The sequence below is a fragment of the Penicillium canariense genome, assembly GCF_028826845.1.
Source record: "Penicillium canariense strain IBT 26290 chromosome Unknown utg000001l_segment0_segment0, whole genome shotgun sequence".
Classification (NCBI taxonomy): Eukaryota; Fungi; Ascomycota; class Eurotiomycetes; order Eurotiales; family Aspergillaceae; genus Penicillium; species Penicillium canariense.
The window spans coordinates 7,856,223-7,882,916 of NW_026622728.1; the positions used below are offsets into that span (position 1 = coordinate 7,856,223).

The window sequence follows — 26,694 nt, forward strand, 5'->3', positions numbered from 1 at the left end:
TTAATATTTGAATGCCACGGATTGTTATGAAAAATGTTATATCTCTCTCTATCGGAATCAACATGGGACAACGGAGGGGAAACCGCAAAATAATGAATAGCATGGAGAAGTTGGAATTTTGCGAGGAATGACTGACTGCCAGGATCATTGTTAGTAGGGAGCTTGCTTTGAGTTACAATGGCCAGTTCCCCAATTGGCTGTCTAAACGTCATAGATGGGATGTTGCAGTAGGCATCAGATCAACGTAGTAGTTGTGGATAGTATCTAGTGGGGGTGGCGTCGATTTTTCGTTACTGTCGCTTTTACAGCTCATCGCAACCCTACCTGCTTCCTAACCCATTTTTCACTCTTGTTTCAGCAGAGTTTACAAGAATATGGTCGTTCCCTGGATCGTGATAGAGCAACACAACTGTAATGAAGTTATTAAGCACAGAATTGTGCAATCTGAATTGCTAGTTGTAATTGATCGACGGCGCTTAGAACTCCTCAGTAAGATGCAAATTCGCTTAAGCAGGATCGTCGTAAAAGGCATATCACTAGAAAGGCATCTCTGAGCTGAACCGCAGGGCACTGCCCCGGCCGGCAAGGCCATTACCATTACCATTGTGGCCAACACCGGGGCTTGTTGGACGGCTACCAGAAGCCCACTTAGGACTTCGGGGCTGTGTGCTTGTCGACCGAGTCGACGGTCGGTTCTTGCGGATCTCCCGCAGCTCATCTTCCTTCTTCCGTAGCAGGTCATCTCGAGATGCTAGTATCAATTCCAGCTCGGTGATCCGTGCGAAGTGGCGAATCGAGTCATTCTTGATATTCATCTCCCGAAGCTGGACGGCGTTACCCTGAACCTTTCGAGTCAAGGCCTCGTTTTCATCCCGAACCTGACGAAGCTCATTCCCAGCCTGTGCGGCCACCGTGGACGCGGTCTGGTACTGCTCTCGAGTGTACTCTGCTTGATTCTTCTCGTATTCTGCCTTGCGTTCAAGACTCGCACTCTCCTTAGCCAGGCGGCGAATTTCTTCACGAGCTGTCTCTAGTTCAGCTAGAGAACCTCCCGCAGATTTGAGCTCCTGCCGTGCTTGCTCGAGCGTATCCTTCAGCTGTGAGCGTTCTTCTTTCAGCTTGAGAACTTCCTCTCTCAGTTTCTCAACGCGTTGTTCCAGGGACGTCTTGCTTTCCGCTAGACGATCACGTTCTTGGCGAGTCAGATGCAGTTCTTTGGTTCGGCTTTCGTAGCGATGTTGCAAAATACCCATGGCGGTCTCGAATTCTCGCAAGCGAGCCTGGGTCTGTGATAGTACCTTCTGCAGTTGTTCCTTTTCCGTCGTATGTATGCTTTTCATCTGGAGGAGGCTCTTCTCCAGAGATTGCAGATCACGGTCCAAAGTTTGACTGGGTGGCTTGGTTGATTGGGTCATTTGGCTGGTATCTTGGGTTTCGACCCTTGCACGTTTCACGGTGTAATCTTCAGCTTCCTCTTCTTCATCGTGCTATATCTTTATCAGAAAAGAACTCAATGCAGAAAAGGGTATACCGACCAGTGAACGTTTCTGAGTACCCGGTATTGGCTCCTCGGAGGAAGGAGTTGACGACTCTAAGTCGTCAATAGAGGCAAAGTGCAGAGGCTCAATGGTTGGGAGAGGCCAGCTGGCAAAGCTGTCTGAGAAAAATCCAAGAATTTCCTCGGCATCTTCGCACACATTGAGCGCATCTTCCTGGAGATCACCGACTTCGTCATGGAAGAAATCAATGTATTGCATGAGAAGACGCAAGCGTTCGGGCTCCGGTAAGTCAGGCAGACAGCGTTCAATGTGTTCGCATGCATTGGAGACGAGAAGCCGGATGACAGGGAGAAGGCCGCCATTCCGAGTGTAAGTCGTTCGAATATGTTGTACCGAAGGACTCTCGAGGTTGTATGCCGTGTCCAGAGCGAGAATGGCGGACGGTGGTTTGAATGCCTCTAGTACACTATCGTGCGAATGGATAGCGAAGCTTAGAGATCCATTCACTAGGGAAACTTCCAAGCTAGCCCCCAGCTCTTCGCGCGGCTTGGTATAGGTAAATCCTTTGCCAAGCAAGTAACGTTCAAGAACTTTCCGTTTTTCCTCGCCTTGAACCCCCAGAACTATATGGAGGTCGCGCTGGCCACCCACCCGTATTAACCATCCAAGAAAACGGAATTTGGCGCTCGAATATTCAGCCCATTCGGCCTCCCGGGCAATTGTTGAGTCCTCGTATGACAAATGCTGCGTGATATTCAGATCTGGATGAGTAGACACATTGTTCAATTTCGTTATGACTTCATATATCTTGGACAAAGGATACTCTGCCTGCAGAATCGGATCAGATAGAATCATCACCCACGAGTCAGAGGAACGTACCTTGAAATCTGAGCACTGGCCAGCAGTGGAGAAGCTTTCGAGGAACTCCCTTGTAATAGCAGCGGAGTCCGTCAAAATGCGGTCATAATCATCTTTCACTCGGGAATCCATGGGCAGAGTCACAGCGAACTCAGACGGCCCAAGGCGAACTGATCCTGGGGGAGCTTGATCGGAGCCCTCGAAAGTTAACGCGCTGGGCTGGATCGTTTCCATGGACGTTGGGCCGCCTGAGGTTAAATGCGGCTGAAGGAGTGAGTCGGAATGAACATGGTGAATAGCGGTATGAGAGTGCGAAACAGAATCTGTGTCAGAGCGCACACTGAGGGGTGCTATAGTTTCTGGAATAGATGTAGGTACTGTAGCGTCGATGTCCCCGAGAGAAGATGGTGTTGGCTTGTCCTCCATCATGACAGCCGATTGTTGTGATCTTGATGGTGGATATGGTATTGAAAGTGGTCATGGAAACCGGAGTGACAACCGCAGCAGCAGTGCAATATTAACGGTTGTGGTCGCCGTCGAGATTAGTGGAGGAGAATGGGAGTGAATGCGCCGACTCGGGCGGAGGCCCGCGGTCTTCACGTGATAGCTACTTTCTTATCTTTATCGTCTTATCCGCATGGTAGGTTAATCTCCTCATTTATTTCTTGAAGTCATGTGATCTAGCTTCGTATATCTATTCTATAGTTTCCTTTCATCAAACCTAAAGCCAAGGTCCTCCAAAGTCTTGATATCGCCCCGTTGATCACCCTTCTGAACAAACGCTCTTTTTATATCCGGGAAGAGGGCACGCATCCATCGTTCGCGTTCCCCCCAAAAGTTTCCGCGCTTGCCATTCCCATTGTTGGCTAGGCCGGGGCGTGGCTTGGCTGCTTTGGCCCAGTTGTGGAGGAAATTCAAATAATCAGCATCCATCGGGAATGGCAAGAGGTGAAATGCTTTCCCGTCCCCCTTGCTTGCAACTTGAGAATCCTCCCATGCCTGCATTTCTTCTTTTGGGGGGAGCTCAAGCCGTTGGGACCAAACACGGGAGAAAACAGCTGCTTGGTTCTCGGCCATGGGGAAAGGAATCACTCGTTGGGCAAGGACAGGAAACACAAGCGTGGGGTGTTCGATGTAGAACAACTGCTGGTAGACATTCATGGTTCGCCACCCGTGTGTGACAACTGTTGGAGTTAGGGACGAAAGGAATGGGTACGAGTACAAGTAACCCGTGCAAAAAACAACTGCGTCGACATGTTCTTCGACGCGACCATCCGCGAATCGGATTCCTCGGCTTGATTTGGTTGGGCAGAGAAACTCAACGATCTCCGGGCAGATAATCTTATCAGATGGCGCTGATGCGGCCAAATATGACTCGGAACGCTGCGATACAAGAACCTTCCCTGCGCTCATCTCACTGATTTGAGCGCCGATATCGAGGCCCGAGGCCGAGTTTCCAACTATTACCACCTTCTGGCCCTTAAAAGACTCAGGTGAGTCGTAGAACTTAGAGTGCGAGATCGTCTCAGGGTATGATTGATTCCAAGCTGCGATCCCAGGGATAGCGGGAATATAAGGGACGATGAAATGGCCGCTTGCCACCACTACTGCATCATAGGTACGAGTGTTACCAACACCCTTATGCAGATCCATCGTGGTCACATCCCATGTGCTCAAAGAAGGATCACTCAATTTGACATCCACCACTTGAGTTTCGAAGTGGATGTGGCTCCTTGTATCCTCGGCATATTCCTCCAAGTACTGTTTGACAGTGCGGTGCTTGGGAAAGAGCTGGGCGTCTGGTGGGAAAGCCTTGTCCGAGTAGCGCATCAGCTCCTTTGGGATATTGGTCTCGAGTCTATCATAAAGAGGGGACACGAAGACGGCTTCGGATGATCCATCTGCTTGGTTGATCCACGTAGGCTTTTCCGCCGGTTCATGCGGATTAAGATGAGGAACAGTAGTGGATGCGCCCACCTTGGAGGAGCTGTGACTATAGTTCCAGACTCCTCCCACAGCGCTCCTTTGTTCAAACACATCGATTTGGTTGAAATATTTCTCCGCTAAGAGAAATCTATCCAGGTAGGTCAGCAACTTTAGATGTATCCCGGCGGCAAATTATGTAGGATCCCACATACTTTGTCGAGGCAAGACCAGATGGCCCGGCTCCAATGACTGCGACTCGGCGTACTGGATTTGCGAATACCATCTTTCCATTCCACCGGCCAGGGGGTTGTTGAGGGAAAGCGGAGGGCCACCGGGAGATGTCGCCATAGTGGAGTTGTGCCTGAGCTTATCGGAGATGCGGGCTAAGTATGTACTCCGTACCAAGGTCAGCACTCGATTTGAGCAGTCTCTCCATAGAAAGCCTACTCCCCCTTTGGCTTTTACGTGTCATCCAGAAATATCTTGATGATTTCATGAAGTTTTCTGGATTTTGAATATGAATTCGGAGCTGTACAGAGACATCCTCGGCTTTCCGTTGATGGGGATGCTTTATGTACAGTAATTATGGTTTCCAAGATACGCTGTCTGACTATTTGCTATCTGTATTATTACAATTGTATTACCACACATGATGCAACCGCCTCTGATTTCGCAGCTGCACCGAACTCGCGTGTTCTTCAGCACTCCGCCCCGATCCATGGTCTACCACCAAAACCCTCTATACCTGGATGGTTTACGACGTGCACATGATCGCGAACATGTTGATGTTGATTGTGGGAAAATCGGCGCAGTGATGGATGCGACTGATCAGTCTCCAGCGCTGCCTACGCGGCCGCAATTGACCAAAATCCCGATCGCTCAGTTGTCTCCTACTCTTGAACAGCGCGAGGGGAAATGCATTTACGCGACGGTTACTCTTGTCTGGCCGTACTCTTCTTCGACCAAGTCTCTTAGCCTGCTACTGGCCGAGCCGGATTTCCGCCTACGTCGATCGAACGGGCAGGTCAAAGCGACATTCCATGGACGCGTCGCAGAAAAGGTCGCCGGGTCACATATCGGGATTGGTGACACTGTGCGCCTTTCTCTGAGCGGCTCGAGTTTTGTTGCCAATGATGCAGCGACGCAGACCTACGGGAGATGTGTCGCGTGGGATATGCATTTCGACACTGGCGTAACACTTGAAGTATGCCAACCACGCGACCGCAGCATTTGAAAAAGATGCTAATGGCATTCATATAGATCGTCCGTTCATCCCAGAGTCTGCCCACGGTAATAATTGAGCAGGACCTTCCATCTCCGCCTGACAACCAACCGCCCTCCACCCCCCGCCTTCTCTCCATTGATCCCGACACAGCGTCAGCGCCTAGTCAAGGCTCCTGGGGGTCGCCCGCGTTCTATCACTCTGCGCGGAAGTCGTTCGGGAGAGCAGTTGATTCTGCATTTGATCCGTTCGCTAACGAAGATGGATCCATTCCCGGGGAGGGAAGGAAACGACCGAGGTACAGCCTACGACGAGACGAGTGGCGCATTGTGGATGAACCGGGTAGCCCCCAAGAGCGCGAAGAAACAGTGGACTGGATGAAAGCCCTGGAGGACGAAATGGATATCGAGGCTGACACACAGGAGCCCGCGGATGCCGAGCCCAATAACGATACTGCCGTCCCAGATGCATCGGACGCCGTGAATCAGACGAATATCGACGATCCTTTCGAGGACCAATCACCTGTCTTTGTCAAGCCGTCCCTGGATTTTTCTGGCGGCCTCTTTGGGAGGCACACGTTGCAGCTGGAACAAAACGATACCTCCGCTAAGCTAACCGGCTCTGGTTCTCAAGCTCCTGGCGGAGGTGCCTTCAACATTCCAACAGACACACCCCAGCTCCGGCCGGTACCATCTCCTGGTCTCCCGATTCCATCGCCGCTGGTGTCCAATCAGAGTAGTAGTCAGGGATATTTTTCACCATTTCACGCAGTCCCGCCTGTACACGATGTTCATCATGCCCCGGCGCCAAGTGCTAATGCTGCTTTCCAAGCTCGAGGTTTTTTCGGCCAGATTTCCCCAGGATTGCATCCACAGGAAGCACCGGCTCTAACCGGGGCGGTGGATTCCTTACGTGAAGAAGAAGCCATATCTATCCCGCTTTCATCAGTGAATCACCACCAAGCCCCAATTTCCTTGCGAGAAAATTCCATTCTTGCCGCGGGTGCTGAGAACGTGCCGGGTAATTTGGGTCAATTCGACTCGCCCAGTTTTGTGAATGAATCCCATTTCGTTCAGACAGATACATGGATGGAGAAGACTGAAGAGTTGAATGCGACGGCTTCGAAACAACACACCGATGGCGAGCCCTGGACAGAGGAGCAAAAATATCCAGAGGAAGCAAATGGTGACGGTATTGACATCGGACCTGGATTGGAAACGAGAGAGCACGGCAAGGAGGTTGCTCAGGCTATAAATGATCCCTTGGTTCTCCAATCCATGGATTTGGTCGAAGATGAATCAGGCGACGATGCATCTAGGGACGCCGCGACTGAAGGCGAAGGTCTACATGTACCTGAAATCACGGATATCTCCGACCGTTCACGCAGCGGCAGTTACAGCAATGAAAGCGATGCCGAAGATGAAGTCCTTTATGACGAAGATCAGGAGACAAGTCACCTTTCTGAAGATGGATCAGACGAGGAGCAGGATCAATTGGAGCCAGAAGGGGAGGATGAAATTGCGGGGACGAGCGGCTATGAAGACTCAGATGCAGCCGAGCTGCCTCCCTCGCAGCCTGAAATAATAGTGTTGGATAGTGACAGCGAAGATGAACTTGTCTCTGAGCAGCCGCTCGTGACGCCTGAGCACCCTATTCCACAAGGACAACATAGTCCCCTGTCATCTGTGCATTCCGAAAATTCGAACTCTCCGATAGACGATGATGGAGAGGAATGGTCTGTTGTCAATGATGATCCAGAGTACGACACAATGGAAGACGAAATGTCTGCGGACGACGAGGGCGGAGATGAATATGGAGCGCTTGGCCAAGATGACCGAGTGCATGATGGCGACAAGGACGACGAGTCCTCCGTGGATGTCTTGGCACGCGATGATTACAGCGACAAGCATTTTACACGAAATCGATCAATTGAAGAAGACGTACAAAGCGAGGATCATCTCGATTCAGATGGAGATGGAGAGCAAGGGTGGGGTGATGGTGTTGAAGTTGAGCCAAAGTCGGTCTCGGTTATCGAGCTTGCCTTGCACGAAGATCTGCCCGATCACCCCAATGAAGAAGGATTTGCAAAGGTGGAAGAACTACCTGATTGGGAAAGTCAGGAAGGGTCGAAAGCAGCTCTTCATGGCGAGGGGCAAACTTCGGGCAGGAGCCTTGAGGCTCTGATCAGCCTGGACGGAGTCGATGATCAGGACTGGCCTGAATTCTCCGACACAGCAAAAACAAATGATGAAACTCCATATGGGAAAGACATGCAAGCCCAAGGGGAGCCCTCTGAACCGCAAGAGATGGCTGTTGTGTCCGAAACACAGGGTGTGGACAACGGCCTGTCGTTTATTAGTTCAGGCCCCACCCAGATGGAACTCGCTGAGCAACAACTTCTGACGCATGATGCCACGCAGAAGGTTATATCTGTCCGCAGATCAGCTCCCGACAATGTGAAATCACCAGAGTCAGCGGTGGCTAATGAGCAGACGTCGCCGGCGGGTCTAGACGCATCTTCGCGGCCTGTTTTCAAAGCATTCGATCCCTCGGAACAGCAAGACAATGCGGACAGTACTAGTGTTGCGCTACCAACAGCTGAAGCAACCGATGCCCATGATCAACCCAGTGGCCAGCGAGACGGGACAGAGCCCATGTCGACCGGCAAAGTCTCTGAGTACCCGAAGGTAGTTGTTGGCGAAACCCCCGTTCCAGATCGCCACGCCCATGGATTGCGCAGCAAACTCTCTTATTTCGCCCCTTTGGCCACTCTTGTCGACCATTTCAATGCCCTGGTGGACACAATCTCTATTGTTTACGAGGTTTCCCCTATCGCCAAAGCCACCTCTGGCTCCAGAGACTACTTCATGACCATTCAGCTCACTGATCCATCCATGGCTGGTACGACTCTTCAAGCTCGAGTTTTCCGGCGTTATAAATCCGCAATGCCATCAGTAGCCGAAGGGAACGCGATTCTGCTGCGAGATTTCAAAGTACAAAGCAACCATCACTCGATGATGCTCGTGAGCACTGAATCAAGTTCATGGGCTGTTTTCGATGGCTCCAGCCCAGAGGCGAAAATTACTGGGCCGCCTGTCGAATACAGCTCCGCGGAACGGGCCTTTGCATCTGGCTTGCGGCGATGGTACTCTGAGGATGGCGCAGACATGGTGGCCGACAATCAGCTCCAGGCATCCATCGGCAGGGACAGCCACTCTCCGACACCAAGTAGTGTGGCGGCAAGCGATGCTGGTAGTATGGATGGGACACCATCCGTTCGGGGCTCACGGCGCTTTCGAAGAAGCCGTGGACGAGTCACAATCCATGAACTGCGAGACGGTACGCGCTACACAGAGGTTGGATCTCCCAGCGGCAAACATGGCATCCACGAACTGCGCGATGGAACGGTTTATGCCAATTTATGAGATCCTACCGCACACATATCTATCAATCTCTCAATACACAAGAAATCCTAGAAACACATGACACGAATCAACTCCCGTTCGTATGAATAACTGTCCTCGATTCACACCCAAGTATGTAGCGTACTCCCCTCTGTTCTATATACCTAGGCGTTAGACTACCTGTGAAGACACACTCCGGTGTGGTCAACTCTCAATCACATCTTAGATTTTTCTCCTTGGAAGTAATCCGCATTCACAACGGAGCTAATCAACTGGTTCGCAATGGCCGTCGCAGGGGGCAACCTCAAGCCACCCTTGTACTCAGGAAGAGGACCGGAGCCCAAGTCGCTGGCACCAATGCGTAGAGCCTCCTCGACCTCCTCAATTTCAAACCACCGCGCATCTTCCAGCTCAGGGTCATGTTCGAGGCTGATCTTCTCATGCGCTGCGGCACTACACTGCGCAATTGCCCCAATCATCAAATTGGCCGGGTACGGCCAAGGTTGCGAGGAGTGGATAACGACCCGCGAAAGGGTCACGCCGGCCTCCTCCCACACCTCTCGGCGAACCGCATCCTCAATGGACTCTGCTGGCTCAATGAAGCCAGCCAAAGTCGAGTACCACTTTGGCGGGAAGCGCTTACCACGCCCGAGCAGGATCCGCTTGCCATCGGCAGAGACAACCGCCACGATGATAGTGGGGTCGGTACGGGGGAACGACAAGTTCGAAAGGGTCGTCCGTGTGTTGCATTCAGGGCGCTCCTCCGACTGGCCTTCGCTAGTTCGCGCCGCATCTGTGGGGGGACAAGCCCGCTTCGTCCCAGCGTTCACGGACAGCGTGCGGTGGCCGCAGGTGCCACAGAAGGTATTGCGGGTGTTCCAGTCCATTAGTGCGCGCGCCTGCGCATATATAGCAGCTATGCACCTATCAGCTTAATTCCCCAATCTCATCATCAACTTGTTCCTCCTCCAAACTTACCTTCGTCGGCGGTAAATGTACTAATTACTCTCGTCTGGAAGAAAGACAAGCCCTTTCCTTCCATCGCGCTGATAATATCCTGAGCAGCCGCTCGCTGAGCCACAGAGCCCTTCGGGGTTACATCAACCGCGAAGAATGGAACACCCGAGTAGGCCTTATACATCAAGCTCCCGTCCTTCCGGCTTTCGTCCAGTCCAAGGAAAATTAGGGTCGCATGCGTGTTGCGGGAATCAAAGCCCTTGATCATTTCCTCCTCGGACTGATCAAAGGTATTTTGCGGGACGAGATTGCGCACATCGTCATATTTCGCATAGTATACCTCGGCTGGCGACCGGGTGAGCGGGGCAAGGTTGTTAAGAAGTAGGTACTGGGTGGAGGGGTGAGTCAGGGCCGCGGAAAGAAATGCGTGATCACCGCGCAAAAATGATAAACGGTTGATAGGAGAGCCTGTGCGAAAATTAGTCGTGCTATTCCAAACGTGCTGCCACCTCTTCATATCCGTACTCGAAAAGTAGTTCACCGTCTCATTGCCGAAGCGCCGCGACAGCATAGATTCCGCGAGCATATGAGCCGGGGTGGGGGTCTGTGAGCTCATGCTGATTACGACTGCGAATGCGCCAAAAGACAATCAAGGTCGCTGGAATAGACTCTAGGGATATTCGATATATGTAGAAACCAAGAAGGTTCCGCTGTAGCCGGCCAGGAACGAAAGTCCAACGCCAGGGTAAAGCCTATTAATCAGCCGGCAAGATGCGGTCCCTGTGGGTATCGTCATTTCCAATCTTTCGTCGGAGTTGTGCCGATATTGCCGTTATCGGGGCAATATACCGTAATACGGGAAGGAGCGGGAATGTCTCATCGTCCTCTCCCCTCACACGTGACTAGGTGATTCATTTCCATGAGAGGAGGGAGCTTCGCTTCGCGACTTATCGCACACGGGAGCAGACACTAGATCTTCATTATGGGGCACCTGGTAACTCTAGCAACATGGTAGGAGCTTCTCCTCGTCTCTTGGAGCCTACCCTTCCCTCCCGGAGCTTCATTACCCCTCCTCCCCCGCCGCATTACGCTAACTGACGGCAGCAACCTGAACCAATGGGCTCTAGACTGGGAGGGCAACCGTGACAGGATCATCGAGAGCATTAAGCAGGCAAAAGCCGCCGGAGCTACTCTGCGGGTTGGCCCTGAGCTCGAGATTACCGGTAAATTGACCTAACACGACGCTTAGCTCGAATATACTGACACCTGTCCGGCAGGGTATGGCTGTCTCGATGCCTTTCTCGAAGGCGATACCTTCCTTCATTCATGGGAAATGCTTTCCCAGATCATCGCCCACCCAGACTGCCAGGACATTGTGGTAGATGTTGGTATGCCAGTTCGACACAGAAATGTTCGATACAATTGTCGGTGGGTTTTTTTTGGTCCCCACCATAGATATTGCCGCTAACTATAATGTCTTTGCTAGCGTCATTTTCTACAACCGGAAGATCGTTCTGATCCGCCCTAAGATGTGGCTGGCGAATGGTTCGTTTCGCCCTTCCATAATTATAAAGGGGAAAAACATGGTTGATGTACTCGTTTTACGTTTTAGATGGCAATTATCGCGAATACCGTCATTTTACTCCCTGGCAGCGCCCCCAGGAGACGGAGGATTACTATTTGGAGCAGATTGTTGGCAAAATCACTGGACAATACAAGGTGCCATTCGGCGATGCCGTGATCAGCACACGAGATACTTGCCTAGGCTTGGAGACCTGCGAAGAACTATTTACGCCAAATGGGTAAGTTGAAAGTCTGCATGGGCTGCTGCTTCCTTCTGATATGATTTGCTAATTTCTCAAAGGCCTCACATTCCCTATGGCTTGGCAGGTACGTTTCATTATATGTATGGAAACCTGGGTGTTTTCGTTGTCTAATATTTCTTGACAAAGGTGTCGAAATTATCTCCAACTCCTCAGGTAGCCATCACGAGCTTCGGAAGCTCGATACACGGCTGAATTTAATTACCCAGGCCACCAAATTGGTAATGGACACCATAAAACCCCTTTGGGATATTATCTAACAACGAATAGAGCGGAGGTATCTATCTCTACGCCAACCAACAAGGCTGTGATGGCGACAGACTGTACTATGACGGGTGTGCCATGATCGTTATCAACGGTGAGATTGTGGCCCAGGGCTCACAATTTTCCCTGAACGATGTTGAAGTCGTCACGGCTACTGTGGATATTGAAGAGGTAGGATCATCTCACCTTCTTTGAGTACAAGATACTGATGTGAGATAGGTCCGAACGTACCGATCCAGTGTTAGCCGTGGAATGCAAGCAAGCAAGCAGTCACCCTTCCAGCGTATTGATCTTGACGTGAGACTCTCGCGCCGCACCCAAGATGCCGATCCCAGCCTCACAGTATCCATGCCTATGAAGCCTCGCATCCATGCACCGGAAGAGGAGATTGCTCTTGGGCCGGCTTGCTGGTTATGGGACTACCTTCGGCGATGCGGTGTTGCTGGCTTTTTCCTTGCGCTAAGCGGTGGTATTGACAGCTGTTCCTCCTCATTGATTGTGCACTCGATGTGCCGTCAAGTCATGAAGGCTGTTAGTGAAGGTAATGAGCAGGTTATCAAGGACGTTCGTCGCCTTTGTGCTAAACCGGCCGATTCGGATTGGCTTCCCTCATCTCCCCAGGAGATTTGCATGTGCATCTTCCATACTGCCTACATGGGCACTCAGAATTCTAGCCATGAGACAAGGGACCGGGCCAAGAGACTTGCTCAAGATATCGGTTCTTACCACATCGATTTCAATTTCGACACGGTAGTCACCGCCATCATGAACGTCTTCACGGTCGTCACAAACTTCCAACCACGGTTTAGATTCCACGGCGGTGCGCCTGCGGAAAATTTGGCTCTGCAGAACGTACAGGCTCGCATGAGAATGGTCTTTTCTTATTTGTTTGCGTCGTTGCTGCCGACTGTCCGCCAACGCCCGGGCGGTGGTGGCTTGCTGGTTCTTGCATCGTCTAATGTTGATGGTAAGCTGCCCCCCTGCGCGTTCTGTAGATTTTACTAACTGAGATTCTAGAATGGTTTGTGCTGGCGCTATCTGTTCAAGTCGAAATTTGCTAATCATATATAGCTTGCGAGGTTACCTCACCAAGTATGACGCTTCCTCGGCCGATGTAAGGACCTGTCCTGATTGAGAGGTTGCGATACTTGATCCTGACAGCCTTATAGCTCAATCCAATCGGCAGTCTCAACAAGGTCGACCTCAAACGGTTCATCGCCTGGGGGGTCCATGAGTTCGATATGCCTATTCTGACCGAGTTCCTCGAGGCGACCCCAACTGCCGAGCTGGAACCCTTGGCAGCCGCACAATCCGACGAGGTTGATATGGGAGTTAAATACGCCGAGCTGGGCACATTCGGGTCCGTACCCTATGATATCAATCTGGACGACGGATCAAGGAAAGCTAACATCAAGTCAGCTATCTCCGCAAAGTGGCCAAACTCGGCCCCTGGTCTATGTACGAGAAATTGCTCCACGTCTGGGGCAACGAGCTCAGTCCTCGTGAAATCTACGAAAAGACGAGACATTTCTACTACTACTATTGTATGTTAAAACCCTTTACGGATGGGTGGCGTGATGTTCCTTCTGCCTCCAGCGCGTCAAGCACCGCGACCACTTGCATCCAAGCAACATCCTCCTGCGGATTTTAACCCTACTGGATGAACAGCACACTGACATGTTTCTAGCCATCAACCGGCATAAAATGACGACGATTACCCCAGCATAGTCAGTTAATCCAGCCCCCAAAAGCGTAAATACCTTCAACCTAACTTGCATTATCTCATCTAGTCACGCACTCGATTACTCGCCAGAGGATAACAGACATGACCTCAGACAGTTCCTGTGTAAGTCCTGAAGGATTCCTTCGGCAGACAATAAAGATTTGAAGCTTACGTCTTAGTTCAGACCCTCCATTTACCTGGGCATACAAGAAAATGTTGGATAGCGTTGAGTATTGGGAATCGAAAGGCTGGACAACCGGGAAAGCGCAGAAGAAGAGTGTCAAGGCGGACTAATTAATCTTGGTGCCTACCTATGCCCTACTTACGCCTCGTTGGGAGGTTCTTCTTAAAATATAGATCTACATCTGTATGCAGAAAGATCCATGTATGGTCGCGTGACCATGATAGTGGCTAGATAATAAACAAAGGTGATTTGCTTGCAGATTGCGACTGATATGACTACCTGTGTTCGTGAAAAAGATAAAGTATATCACAAGGGCGTCATTCACTAGGTTGAAATGCTATTATTAAGATCGAGCAAACTTCGACGTGCAATGCATATCAAGCATGGCGAAATTCGGGCGTAAGATGTAGATGTACAGCAAGAGATTGTTCAAAATATACGACGGGAAGGAAAGAAGACTGGAGAAGTCAAAACGCAAAAAAACCAAAAATCGCTAGCGAGCAGTGAGGGCAAAAGAAATGGGTCATGGGTCATGTCGAATGCCAACTTGGCATACATGTGGGTTTCAAGCATCATAGGAGTCGTCCAAGAAGCGGCCAAATTACTCCTTCCAGAACCAGCCATTGTTCGGCTTGGTACCGTTCTCCCCTGAGTCAGAAGAATCTACATTCCCTGAATGCGGATGGGTCGTTTCAACAGATGAGTCTGTCTCCTCGCGGCCATCCGCATACCGCTTCGTCACAACTTTCTTGGTTTGAATCGAGCCATCTGGGAGACGTGTTCGTTCCGTCCGGGACATGGTGGAAATAATGCGAGACGATGAAGTGTCATCTGCCAAAATCATCTCGTCGGGCGTCTCGGGGACGGATTTGCGGTGTCCACCCGAGACGAGGTCGAGCCAGCTCTCGTTATCATCATTGCCTTGCTTGTCCTCGAATTGAGGGCGGCCAGGATGAGCATGAGCGCGGCGGTCTTCCAGAAGAGAGTGTAGGATGTTGCTCCTAGTAATGCCTTGAGAGAACTCGCGATGCCAGACCTCAAGATCTTGCATGAAGCGCTCGTACAAGGCCAGCTCATCATCGGCTTCATCATATTCTGCATTCGCTCCCAAGTACTCCTTCCCTTCTACCGGAATTTTGTCAGGGTGGTTTTCATCGCCATGAGCGCCAATCGACCCGTGATTGTTCAATCCGGACACAAATTCAAACCGGTTGCCCATGCTTCCGCGCTTCACCATCCCCTTAAGCCAGTCCCACTCGCTCTCCGTCCTGCCGGCAGCCAGTCTGTCTTGATCAAGGAGGTTTTTCCCATTCTCTAAACGAAGAAGATCTTCAAAAGCCTCGCGCCACTGCGGCTCGTTCGGATCACGGTCTGATTCTCTTTGCAGAGAGGAGACGAGGGAGGAAAACACACCCTTTTCCTGGTGTGCTCGGTCGCGCGCCTGGCGCTCTAGATGCAGAGGGGAGTATGGGCTGAACGTGATATAGTTCAGAGGCCATTGATCATCGAAGTGCTGAAAGATGGGTGGCATGGAAATGGAAAAGATGGAGTTCATGGGAAATGGTTGTGTGAAGAGCGGGAAGGAGAGCGCGTCGAGGCCGAGAGGGTCGAAGGGTTCACGGGAGCGGCGCTGTCGCGACTGGGAGTTCTTCGGCTCCATATCAACTGATCTTTTGGTTTGTGAGGACTCCGTGAGGGACGTTCCGCCATTGTTGTTGCTGTTATCGTTGTCATTTCGATTTCCCGAGGACCGGCTCTCGGCGCCCCCGCCAGACGTATAGTTCTGCTCCCCCGCATTGTTTGTGCTATCGCCATCGCTCTGCCGGAATTTCATGCTATTATAGGCCTTGTCATCGGTAAAGATCGTCCAGTGGTCGGGCTGGGGCGGCGACACAGAGGAAGGAAGGCCGGTGATCGACTGTAAAACAGAAGAGACTTGCTCGTCGGCAAAGCGACGAAAGGCGACGAACGGGTTGCTCTCGTCCTCCCCGTCGTGGCCCTGGGGAGTATTGGAGGTATTCTTGTTCCGGTTGTGATCTTCGGGCTCGCGATCGTCGGGCATAATGTAGATGGCAGATGATTGTGGGATGTGCGGAGATGGGAAAGGGCGAGTCAGCGTTGAAGAGGTTGAAGGTGAAGCTGTTGGGAAATCAGCCCCACTTGCACTTCGCCACGTGAGGTCCACTCGTTCCTGTTTTTCCGCTGCTGCTTGGAATTTTACTTTCATCCATTGTGCGTTCATGCTCTTCATTCGCGTTCCGATTCTCGTAATTTCATGTTCCTCTCTTCTATCGCCAATCCATCATGGCTGTCTCTTCCTACCGGTTTCTACGTGCCTATCGGGGAAGACGGCGGCGCGCCTGGACCTAGCCTAGACCCACCACAGCTTGGATCGAAAACCATACTTCAACGTTAGAGTGATCAATTTAGATTAGATCAATACGGTTCAAATTACATGAGCAGAGTCGGATACACCGTTACAGTATCAATCCCCAGGTACATTCTCCAACAATCTGGGTATCCATGGCATCATTACAACCGGGCGCGTCCGGGGAGATGCTCCCATGCCTCGTCGAATCCGGTGGAGCGGATCCACATCGTCCGATTCTCCTCAACGGTGGAGTCGATGGCTGTTGGCTAGTCAGCGAGGGCCAAAATCATGCAACACGTGCAGAGAAGTTATGCGACCTACCCATATTTGCGATCTGAAGCCACATGTTGCCAGATACAGGCATCGTCTGTGATGCCTTGCTCTCGTATGCTTTGCACACATTCTGCCCATGTGCCACAGCGCGCACAAACTTGGCCAAATGCCCATCGTCAGACGGGTGTGACGCGCCGCGGGCAAAGACCGCTGGCCACTCATTCGTCACAGGATAGCGGATGATCTCGTCCCGTAGCAGGTCTGGACAGCCGCGCGACACGTACATCAGTAGGTCCATGCGGCCTTTCCATTCCAGTAGACGGAGTCGAGTCCGCTGATCCAGGATCGGGAGAAGTGCGAGCTTAGAGAAGAAGATGGACGAGTTGACACAGTGGATGAAGAAAAAGTCCAGCTTGACTACCTTGCTGGGTCGTTGGGCGGCGCTTGTGTAGTATACTAAGGAGGGTTAACAGAACTCCACGGAAGCTAACTTTAGGACCCAAGCCAGACTCACCGACGTTATTAATCATATCCGCCAGTCTCTCCTCCACTTGGTCTTCAGAGACTGTATATTGGGCAGCATACTTCAGCATCTCCTGCGGGGCACGGTGCAGCACCCCGTCTCGGATCTTGTTCGTGTCAGTGTACTTGGCGGAGTGAGCCAAGGTGTTGTCTTTGCGAATTTCATCCAATAGTTGCAGAAGCGACTTCTTCCCCGGCTTTCCAATCCCCTCTGCCAGCTTCTCCGCCGGGAGGAAAAAATCGCGGCCCATCCAGTCATCATGAACCGCAGCCTGTGCAAGGGCCTGGGCCACGATGGCGGGCTGGTTAAACTCAAGCCCGAAGCCTAGATGAATGAGGGGGTGGATGAGGCCTGCACCATCGTCATCATCATTAGAGCCCAAGTCCACTCAAATCGCACAGACGGGGAGTGACGTACCTCCAAAGAGCCGCGACAGCATACTTTCCGCCCGCCCGTCCCCGGCAAAGACGTATTCGTTCAGCACAGCACCGACGCCCTTCTCATCAATCTGACGCTGGAAGAAAGACAGGAAATTCGAGTAATGCTTCTCCTTCCCCAGATACGCCTGGAATTTTTCCGTGTCATTCATGTCATTGATGACCTCGACAACAGTAGGGACACTAGGCCGCTGGTAGTTTTTGTTATTATTATAAGCCGCCAGGATGTCCTCGGGCGACCCGCCGAGGGCGTAGATGCTTAAAAGCAAGTGTGGGATGTGATCTATGCCATTGTCAGCGAGACGATATGATCGAAGCAGCAATGCATCACATACTATGAAACCCCTCGTCATTGAAGAAGACATGGTGGTTCGCCATATCCTCCTGCAACACCACGCTAGCCGTCCGCGCTGTATCCTCCCTCACGCCGGAGCTAAAAATGCCGGAGTCCGTCTCCGGCGACAGGTGGATCTTCGACGCAGTCGCCATCATGGAAAGCTGTCTGATCGTGCGGTGCACAGATTGAGCTTTGAGAGGACGGTATAAACCGGGCCGTAGCGCTGTAGTCTGGGCAGCTAGGCGTGGCAAAAGCTTGGTCGGGACGGAAAACAGGATCGGTCGAGGACCCAGGACACAAGAATATCTCGCGGCAGTTCGAGCTGATGGCTTATTCGCACGGGCTGTTGTGATGCCGAGGCTGAGGCTGAGGCGGCGGAGAGCTGTTGTCTGGGGAAGCATGATCCTTTTATGCTCTGATCCGCGCCTAGACCCGACGGCATTACCCAAGCAGATTCCACGGGGCAAAACAGTAATTCAGCTGTATGACCAAAGCCGGGGTAGCTCTGCAGAGTACACGGGCCTATCAGGGGCCCGCTATTAGTTGAGCACGCTCTCCCAGAAAGCGGAGACGTCGGGCCTCGTGGTTCCGTCGACACGAACAGACGTCATTTTCCCGCCGGGGCACGGACTAGTTTATCTTGGTTGGACTGGGCCTGGCTTGCTGACGAATTGTCGATGGTGCCTCGTATTTTCTGAATAATGGATGGTCTGTCTGGGCCAGTCGGGAGCAGGTTGGTTGTAACTGAGATGGCCAGCTACGTCGGCTACGGCGCTGATCGGCACAAGTGGCATAGGGACTTTGGATGGGGGACCAGGGAGCATCCATGTGATTATCAACTTTGTCATTCTTCTTTAAGGGAATCGATGCACAATATGTCACATGCGGCCGTGGCGACCCGTCAATGCATCAAAACAGCAGGGGCCATCTAAGATCCCTAACAGCACGCCTGGATAAGTCCCAATGAACATTGAGCACAAAAGATACTACGCTGCTGAATCCACCGAACGGGCCCGCTCGCTCTACAATCTGGGTCCGAGCTAGACCGTTCGTTTGTGAAACCATTTTCTTCGGAGGTGTGGGATTGTATGGGAAGTGCGGGTCTCTGCCTCGCCATCGTCTTGCTTGTTGCGTCTGCTAGCTTTCAACTGTTGCTGATTCTATTGATTATTCATCGTGAGCCGCCTCGCGCTCCTTCTTCCGGCGCTGACGGTCCCGCTCCATCTTCTTGAACAGCGGGTGCTGGCCGGCCTTGTCCTTCAGCTGCTTGTTCCTGCTCTTGTTGTATTCGATGTACGCCATGTCATCGCCGCCCGCCAGGCCGCTCAGTGTCGCGGCGCTGCGCTTCGCTTTCGCCTTCTTCGTCGTGTTGCGCCCGGTGCGCATTGACAACAGGTCGTCGGTGACTTGCTCCACGTCGGCCTTGGACTCGTTCTGCAGCATGACTTCTTGGAGCAGCTCGCGACGTTCGGCCGGGGTGGAATAGTGGAGTCCTTCGTACTCGTCAATACCCTGCAGGTGGGTGATCACCTTGAAGGCGTAGCCCTGGTCGACCAGGAAGGCTTGGCGCTTGTTCGAGTAGTTCATCTCGCTGGTGTCCTTGGATACCAGCGAGTAGAAGAAGGCGTTGAAACCCTCGTCGTTTCGGCGTTTGGCTCGAAGAATTCGACCCAGACGCTGTGCTTCCTGGCGGCGGGAACCGTAGTGAGACGAGATCTGGATAAGGCACGTAGCCTCAGGCAGATCCAGCGAGGTATCGCCAATCTTGGAAAGGAAGATGGTGTTAACTTGTTCGTTGTGTTGGAAATTCTCCAAAATACGCAAACGCTCGTTCTGGGGTGTTCCGCCGAAGATGTAGGCCTTTTTCAGCTTGAGTGCGTATCGCTCCAAGGCGTAGACGTTGTCGGAGAAAACAATGATCTTATCACCGCGCTTCTCGTGGAAGTCAATCAAGAATTGACAAGCCTGGAACTTGCGTGGGTTCATGATATACAGCAGAGCCTGTTTCCTCGAGCTTTCTCGCAAATACTCCGAGTAGAACTCGGTCGTCATTGGACACCACACCTCGGCACACTGGACCTTGGCGATGTGGCCGAGGGCGGCAAGCTCCATCCAGTTCGCCTCGTACAGTTTTGGCCCAATCAGGAAATTCAGATCCTTGATCTTGTCGTCTTCACGTAGTAGAGTCGCAGTGAGACCGAGTTTACTCTGCGCAGCAATGGCAGATGTGACTTTTCGGAACATCGAGGCCGGCACGACGTGTACCTCGTCAAGAATCATCATACCCCATTCTCGAGATTGAAGCCAATCCATCATCTTTTGTGCCTCATACGACCGTGCTCGGGTCTGCGCCACCATGGAGTAGGTGGACACAATGACACCAGTCGACCGCTTGAATTTGTCCTTGTGGTCGGATGTGAACATGGCAATATCGCTCGGGTCGATGGTCGTCCAGCGCAAGAACTCATTCCGCCACTGAACCACGGACATGGAACTGGTGCACAGGACAATCGTACCCTTTTTAATGGTAGCCGCCGCGGTAATTCCCACCAGCGTCTTACCGGCACCGCATGGTAGAACAATGATACCGCTCTTTGCGCGTCCATTACCAAACATCTTACTGAGGCTCATCTCTTGGTATGGACGAATCCGCGCCGCGGGTTTCAGATCCATCTCAAGATTAGGGTTGACCGTATCGCCCTGGAAATCATACTCCTCCAAGGCCGGACAGCCGATGGCCTGGCAACGGGCCTTCACAATTTCGACCCCAGAAGGGGGAATTTCGAAACTGTACGTGAGGGAATCCGAGGAGTCCTCCCCAACATCGTTGATTCCATAGTCCTGAGCCTCCTCCTGGTTTTCGTTTCGAGTATTCGCAGACGACTTCGTTTGGCCGCCGGTCTCTCGAACACCAGCCGCATCCTTGGTTCCAGGGATCACGAGGGCTCCCATCTTTGGTGCCGCTCGCTCGATGATGCCCTCCTCGCTCGATATTCTCTGTGGTCCGATGACTTCATCCTTCAACAGCATCTGGAGCATTTCCGGCTCCGCTGTTTCCACGTAGTATCGATTGTGATACAACACCATCTTAATCTTGCCGTACGATTTGGTAAACTCAATGATGAACGTTGAGATACTCTCAGGTAACGGTGTCTTTGAAAGGCGGTCCAAGACTGCGACAATATCGTGCGGCTTCAGGCCGACTGACACAGCTGCATACAAACTGTGGCCCGTCAGGCGGTATTCGTGGAGGAAGCGGGGACGCGAGAGCGGTTCAGCGATGGTGGTCAGAAAGTCCTGCGCCTGGGGTGCCAGCGGCGAGAAACTCTCGAGGATGATCGTGCCTTTTACCGGCTCGATCCATAGTGGGCGGTTGTAGTGGTCGCGCTTGAGGGGGAGGGATGACAGATCCTTGTAACCGAACCGGGGATCGGTCTTCTGAGCTTGCGAGCGCCTGCTGAACGTTTCCAACGTGAACTTCTCGACGACATCTTGATCATCCGGTTTTAGTATCCAAGTCACATTATGTGCGCAGGCCGCTGTGCTCTACCTTTCAAGTTGGTGTCCTCCGGGCCATCCGAGTACTCGTCACTGCTAGAGATATCCGTCGCATCAGGGACTGGAGTGGATCGCTTTGAATCGCTGGTAGACCGACCAACTATACGAAATATTAGTTATCTGGCGTGCGGGCGGTTAGATGGAGTGCACGGCTTACCGTCAGCCGCCTTGCGCTTCGGTGCCATTTTATATGGGGCTGCAAGAGCTCAACCACGAAGGAAAGAGGTGTAGTTACAGGAGACTTGCGGAAGAAGCTAGGTGAGGCGAAAACCGCCTCAGTTATGATGATTCAAAACTGCATGCCACGAACACCGGTGCCGCAGGAAACAGGCGGCGGATGCCGGCTGAGGATGCGACACTTCTATTCGACAAGGTAGGGGACACGGCGCAGATCTGCGGGTAAAGGGTCCGAAGAAGGCGAGGATAAGCGAGTGCGATGAGGATGTCGTGGGATGCGAGGATGATGAGAGAAAGAAGAACTCAGGAAGAGGGGACCGGTCTCTTGAATTCAAGGTTCTCAGCCTCCAGGCTGACATATCATGGCCTGAGGCAGGAGGCAGCAAGGCCCCGATCCGCCCGGAGCTGTCTTGACGTAGAGGATCATGCCATTTCTCTTCACCTTAACTCTCCCACACCACCGCCATGAACACAGTGAGTTATCTAGCTAATTTTGGACGCTCAGTTCTATAGCTAAACATTCTCTCTGCCATAAGATCAGATCCACCTGGTTAGTAGACATTTCCCCGTCCTAGAATCAACATGGATGTAATTGAACCCAGGACTGCGAAGCTAACAGAAAGCTCTTTACCCACCACAGGGTTGGCTGGGGTACCCTTTGTTTGGGTAGGTAACCTAGAAATCTTTCAAATCATGATTTCAGCAAATTACATCGGGTTGGCAAGCTTCTCCTAGCGCCAGTCTAACTTACACATCGTCCACAGCCGGCGGCGGGGCCTACTACTTTGCCAAACAATCCATCAATGCCGACCGCCAATCTCGCTTTGAAACCGAAGTCAAGCGCAAAGCTCAGCTGAAGGCCATGGAAGCCGAGCACATACGGCAGGCCGCCATCACCGCACCAACCCCGAACGCGAGCGATGACGCCAGCCTGAAACGCGCCAACATGACCCGATTCCAGAATGCCACAGACGACGTCGCCTCGCCCAGTGCCGAAGCGTCCCACGACCCGGCCCCGACTCGACACGAACCAATGACCGATAAGGACCGGGTGCTGGAGAAGGGGAAATACGAAGCGACAGAGCCGTTCCGGCCGCCGCGAGGGAACCGGTTCAGTTGAGGGACGCGATAGTATCCGAACCTTCTTGTACAATTTGATCTGTAAACCAAAACATACTGTGCGGTGTGCCGCCGGGTTGGTACGCTGGGCATGACCGGGGTCCTTTTGAGATCTTTCCAATGAAGACTATCTTGTTACAATGATCGCTTCCATTTTGGTTGGTGGGTCTGGGATATTGGTGTATGGGACGTACATAGAACACTTGATCTAACCGTGGCTAGCAGAGTTCCAAGAGGATGTGTGGAGACGCCAAAGCAACCCATTCAAGAGTATCATTACGATAGGGTGCGTGCGAGGTGTAGGCTCCGCTGCAATGATCATGATATTCGGTGTGAGTGAAATAGTCCTTTATCACTGCCCAGTGCTATGGAATGTATCCGGTTTTCATGCATACAGGATATGCTCTGCATAATCATCTATCCAGACACGCCGCGTCCATCGAGATCTTAGATGAATCATATCTCCTTGCCATGCCATCAACCCCATGTGCAACACGCTCTCCAACGAGAGCAGAGATTCAGAATGAAAAAGCAAACGTAACGAAACGCCCGGGTCCCTGAACGCCCTCGACAAAAATACATGGTCTCAAGAGGTCCCGCATCGGCGCCGGCGCCGGACATCAGAACCTCCACCGTAGATCCAAGGTTGCAAAATGAAAAGCAGAGTCGTCACAACGCGCGCCATGCGTGGCGCACGGCGGGAGTGTTCTAGCGGGCATGGAAGCACAGCGGGGGGTGGGGCCTGTGCAGGATGGGTTAGAGTGGGTTGCTCGTCGATCGTTGATCCCATCCCCATATTGCCGTGTGAACGATGCGAAGTAAACATGGGGGTGGAGAGGTATGGAGGCATGGAGGTATGGGCTCACTTGGTGTTGTCTGGGGAGCCCGAGTTTCTTTGGCGCGAGCTCTCGAGAGCGGGCGGCACGAAGGGGAGGACCACGCCTGAGACGATGCAGGACATGGCGACTGCTCGAGCCGCGCGGCTGTCGGGGCGCGGCCGGTGGGCAGAGAAGTGCCGAATGGAAGGGCGGGCAAGCTGTGCGGCGACGACTGCGGCCATGGTGGTGGTAATGGTGAGAGATTCGGAGATTCCGGAGAATGAGGACAAGGTGACTGGTGGATTAGGAGTGGTGGCGGTGGTGACTCGAGGAGTATACAGCAAGATGGGAGTGGAGTATAGCAGTGGAAGTCAACGGGACAGTGTAGATTTGTAGCTCTAGCGTTGAAAACGGAACAGCTGGGCAGACAAAGACGGTCATATCGGGGGCCAAGGCCATTTATAGATACCGGCTGAGCAAGTCAGGCCATGCGAAGGCGCGAGTGACCCGTGTGGGGAGTGCCCTACATCGTGCTACCATGCCGATCCACTCCACTCAATCATGCAGAGAGTCATCGCGGCGGGGCCCACCGCGGGCAATGGGCTGATGTTCCCAGGGAACATTCATCCGGAGTGATCAGACACTACTAGTCATACCCAGACACATCACTATGTGCCCCGAACGGGAAGCTCATAGATTGGCTGGCGGATCGAGCTGTCGGCACGAACAGCGAGATATTACGGAGGACTATACACTATGATGTGATGACCGAGGATGATGGCCCGCTTATCGAGCGGCTGTACGCCATACCTTGTGGCTGTAGTTGGCTGCCTTGGGTACCAACAACTCATCCGGACATGGTGTGCACCAGGAGCTCTTCTCGCGCCATCGCGGGGTCCTGCAGTGTCAGAGCAGCCGAATGGGAATGGGTGGGGCGACTTGCCCCTCCAAGGGCGGAGCAACAAGCTGGCTATAGTTAAGAGTGTGAAAGGGGTCAGGCGCCGCGCTCGTGGAGTTCTCCCGAGACCGCTCATGCAATGAATGGAATGCATGGAATGACGCGGGAGGGCAAGTATCCGACCGACCAGCTAGCTCCTCGGGGAAATATGGCTCGACTAGACGAAGGGCAGGCAGGCACCACCCGAGCGCCCTGCCAGTGCGTAATCATCTTATCTTTTACGCTGCAAATGACTTGCCGAGCAAGTGGGGAGGGGAGGCAAAGCGCAGCATGTCTGCGACCCCAGGGCTAAAGGGTAGACCGCCAGAGCCGCCCTCCCCGAGTAGGGTGCAGCTCCCCGACCAAGTCAATGAGAGCCCACCCTGAGAGGCCACACTTTCTCACGGATCGTTCCAGCTAGTGTATGCTAGTCAAATATTCAACCAGTCGACTAGTCAATCGGGTTCAACGTAGAAGCGCAACCGCGTAGTCAAAATGGCCCCTTCGGAGGAGCTCCGCTCTAGCAAGTCACGTGTGATAAACCCGCAATCGCAGCGGGAAGCTGGGTCCTCTTTCAAGGTCCTCTTTCAAGCTCCTCCCCAGACCGGATGAGCCTTCCCGACAAACCCCCCAAATGGCCTCCCACCAGATAGCCATTGCGAAGGCCTCCTTCTCCGCGGGCCTCTTGCGCCCGGATCCATCATCAGTCCCGCGCGATGACATTGCCGCCTTCCATACGGCCCTCGACCGCGTCCTAAACCATTGCTCCCCAGCAAACATCCAGGTCTGATTCGTGACACGCATTCTCCTCATATCGCGGCCCAGTCATACTAAATTGCCCCTCGGCCCACACAGACCTGCAAAGCATGGCTGCTCCACTATGTCGCTTACTCCGCTAACCGCGTGGGGGGACTGGCCAAGTATCTCGTCGCCCTGGCCGGCTTCTTCGAAGAACCGGCCGCCGCAGGTGCTGATGCTAGTGCCGGTCCTAGTGCTGGCACCGATGCTGGCCCTGGCGCTCGGTCCAAGACCTCAGTGAAGCGCCGGCGGCTCCACATACTCTATCTCCTCAATGATCTGTTCCACCACAGCAAGTACCACTTGGATACCACGACCACCTTCTCCACGGTGAGCGGGTCCCTGCAGCCGTACATGGTGGACCTGCTTGGGCACGCAGCCGCCTACGATCAGCAGAAGCATCCCCGGCACCACCGGCGACTAGATGATCTACTCGACATCTGGTCCGAGCACGGATACTTTGGTCCCGAACTAGTCTATAAATTGCGGGAGGTGGTCAAGAACTCGGCTTCCATGGGGGCCGCCCCGTCTTCATCAACCGATGTCTTGATCGATGAGACCGATGCAGCCAAGAAGCTTCCCGGGAAAGAGGTGCCCTTTATCATGCCATCGACTCACGGTGACCCGTCCACCCCCCTACTACGACCTTCCGGCCGGCAACTGGATCCCCCATATCATCCCCAACTCGACCATCCCGCTCCGCACTGAGAGCATCAAACCGCTGCAGTTCCTGGCTGGTCCCGCTGACCAGTCTCTGATCCAAGCTCTGAAAGGGTTCTTAGAGGAGGTTGATCAAATATACGGCGCGGAAGAGCTCGTCAAGGATGATGGAAATATGGATATCGATGAGCTAGGCCAGCGTGTCACCCGGGACGAGATCAGCGGAGAGACCCTGGATGGCGATACCTACTACGGCTGGTCGCGCGCATTCTGCCAGCAAATGAAAAGGCGACCTGACCAATCCCGCAGTCGCAGCCGAAGCCACAGCCGGTCTCGTGGTAGCCTCAAACGGCGACGGTACAGCGACAGCTCGCTGAGCCAGGGTAGCAGACGCTCTGACTCCTTATCACGCAGCCGATCTCGCACCGGCCACCGGGAGGCTCGGGGCTACGACTCACCCTCACGGTCGAGGAGCCGCTCCCGCCGCAGATCCCGCACGCGCGAAAGCTCCTATACGCCGCGGGAACCGTCACCACCACGCTTCCCGCCTCCCCATCACCCCCTCGCATGCTCCTCCACCTCCAAACCTGGCTGCCCATCCACACAACGCGCACAATGTACATAATACCCAGTATCCCCTCGTTCCTCCGGGGACCAACTTCCCTCCCCCCACCTCCACCTCAATACCCCGGCGCTTGGCCACCCGCCCCGCCCCCGCATATGTCGAGCATGCCCTTCCCCCCACCTGGCCCGGGTGTGAACCCTCCTGCTTTCCCTCCTGCGTTTGCTGGACATCCTCCTCCCATGCCTATGCCTCCAGGTCAAC

At 53.1% G+C, this 26,694-nt stretch overlaps 11 protein-coding genes across 11 annotated transcripts; 4 read left to right on the forward strand and 7 right to left on the reverse strand.

The window, feature by feature from the left end:
• Window positions 1-536: 536 nt before the first annotated feature.
• Window positions 537-2,786, reverse strand: N7482_002710 (uncharacterized protein; the record flags this gene model as incomplete). Its single annotated transcript, XM_056684835.1, has 3 exons — window positions 537-1,487; window positions 1,536-2,327; window positions 2,379-2,786. The coding sequence occupies 3 exons, from the start codon at window positions 2,784-2,786 to the stop codon at window positions 537-539; spliced, it is 2,151 nt and encodes a 716-aa protein (XP_056548441.1).
• Window positions 2,787-3,056: 270 nt separating this feature from the next.
• Window positions 3,057-4,631, reverse strand: N7482_002711 (putative flavin dependent monooxygenase; the record flags this gene model as incomplete). The annotated part of the gene is made up of 2 exons (XM_056684836.1): window positions 3,057-4,451; window positions 4,512-4,631. 2 exons carry the CDS (start codon window positions 4,629-4,631, stop codon window positions 3,057-3,059), a joined length of 1,515 nt encoding a protein of 504 aa, XP_056548442.1.
• A 301-nt stretch (window positions 4,632-4,932) lies between these two features.
• On the forward strand, window positions 4,933-8,930 carry N7482_002712 (uncharacterized protein; the record flags this gene model as incomplete). The annotated part of the gene is made up of 2 exons (XM_056684837.1): window positions 4,933-5,487; window positions 5,544-8,930. The coding sequence occupies 2 exons, from the start codon at window positions 4,933-4,935 to the stop codon at window positions 8,928-8,930; spliced, it is 3,942 nt and encodes a 1,313-aa protein (XP_056548443.1).
• A 194-nt stretch (window positions 8,931-9,124) lies between these two features.
• Window positions 9,125-10,482, reverse strand: N7482_002713 (NAD(+) diphosphatase; the record flags this gene model as incomplete). The annotated part of the gene is made up of 2 exons (XM_056684838.1): window positions 9,125-9,825; window positions 9,888-10,482. The coding sequence occupies 2 exons, from the start codon at window positions 10,480-10,482 to the stop codon at window positions 9,125-9,127; spliced, it is 1,296 nt and encodes a 431-aa protein (XP_056548444.1).
• A 366-nt stretch (window positions 10,483-10,848) lies between these two features.
• On the forward strand, window positions 10,849-13,970 carry N7482_002714 (glutamine-dependent NAD(+) synthetase; the record flags this gene model as incomplete). Its single annotated transcript, XM_056684839.1, has 15 exons — window positions 10,849-10,877; window positions 10,971-11,089; window positions 11,144-11,294; window positions 11,353-11,411; window positions 11,479-11,668; window positions 11,731-11,756; window positions 11,819-11,910; window positions 11,960-12,124; window positions 12,173-12,920; window positions 12,971-12,974; window positions 13,025-13,067; window positions 13,123-13,497; window positions 13,550-13,680; window positions 13,744-13,799; window positions 13,861-13,970. 15 exons carry the CDS (start codon window positions 10,849-10,851, stop codon window positions 13,968-13,970), a joined length of 2,298 nt encoding a protein of 765 aa, XP_056548445.1.
• Window positions 13,971-14,461: 491 nt separating this feature from the next.
• N7482_002715 (uncharacterized protein) lies at window positions 14,462-15,922 on the reverse strand (the record flags this gene model as incomplete). Its single annotated transcript, XM_056684840.1, has 1 exon — window positions 14,462-15,922. The coding sequence occupies one exon, from the start codon at window positions 15,920-15,922 to the stop codon at window positions 14,462-14,464; it is 1,461 nt and encodes a 486-aa protein (XP_056548446.1).
• Window positions 15,923-16,392: 470 nt separating this feature from the next.
• Window positions 16,393-17,953, reverse strand: N7482_002716 (questin oxidase family protein; the record flags this gene model as incomplete). Its single annotated transcript, XM_056684841.1, has 5 exons — window positions 16,393-16,490; window positions 16,553-16,960; window positions 17,019-17,378; window positions 17,445-17,747; window positions 17,800-17,953. The coding sequence occupies 5 exons, from the start codon at window positions 17,951-17,953 to the stop codon at window positions 16,393-16,395; spliced, it is 1,323 nt and encodes a 440-aa protein (XP_056548447.1).
• A 1,015-nt stretch (window positions 17,954-18,968) lies between these two features.
• N7482_002717 (TFIIH/NER complex ATPase/helicase subunit SSL2) lies at window positions 18,969-21,544 on the reverse strand (the record flags this gene model as incomplete). The annotated part of the gene is made up of 3 exons (XM_056684842.1): window positions 18,969-21,292; window positions 21,352-21,459; window positions 21,517-21,544. The coding sequence occupies 3 exons, from the start codon at window positions 21,542-21,544 to the stop codon at window positions 18,969-18,971; spliced, it is 2,460 nt and encodes an 819-aa protein (XP_056548448.1).
• A 457-nt stretch (window positions 21,545-22,001) lies between these two features.
• N7482_002718 (uncharacterized protein) lies at window positions 22,002-22,656 on the forward strand (the record flags this gene model as incomplete). Its single annotated transcript, XM_056684843.1, has 2 exons — window positions 22,002-22,010; window positions 22,240-22,656. 2 exons carry the CDS (start codon window positions 22,002-22,004, stop codon window positions 22,654-22,656), a joined length of 426 nt encoding a protein of 141 aa, XP_056548449.1.
• Window positions 22,657-23,517: 861 nt separating this feature from the next.
• N7482_002719 (uncharacterized protein) lies at window positions 23,518-23,715 on the reverse strand (the record flags this gene model as incomplete). The annotated part of the gene is made up of 1 exon (XM_056684844.1): window positions 23,518-23,715. One exon carries the CDS (start codon window positions 23,713-23,715, stop codon window positions 23,518-23,520), a length of 198 nt encoding a protein of 65 aa, XP_056548450.1.
• Window positions 23,716-25,044: 1,329 nt separating this feature from the next.
• N7482_002720 (RNA polymerase II-binding domain-containing protein) lies at window positions 25,045-26,493 on the forward strand (the record flags this gene model as incomplete). Its single annotated transcript, XM_056684845.1, has 3 exons — window positions 25,045-25,194; window positions 25,266-25,799; window positions 25,936-26,493. The coding sequence occupies 3 exons, from the start codon at window positions 25,045-25,047 to the stop codon at window positions 26,491-26,493; spliced, it is 1,242 nt and encodes a 413-aa protein (XP_056548451.1).
• Window positions 26,494-26,694: the final 201 nt, after the last annotated feature.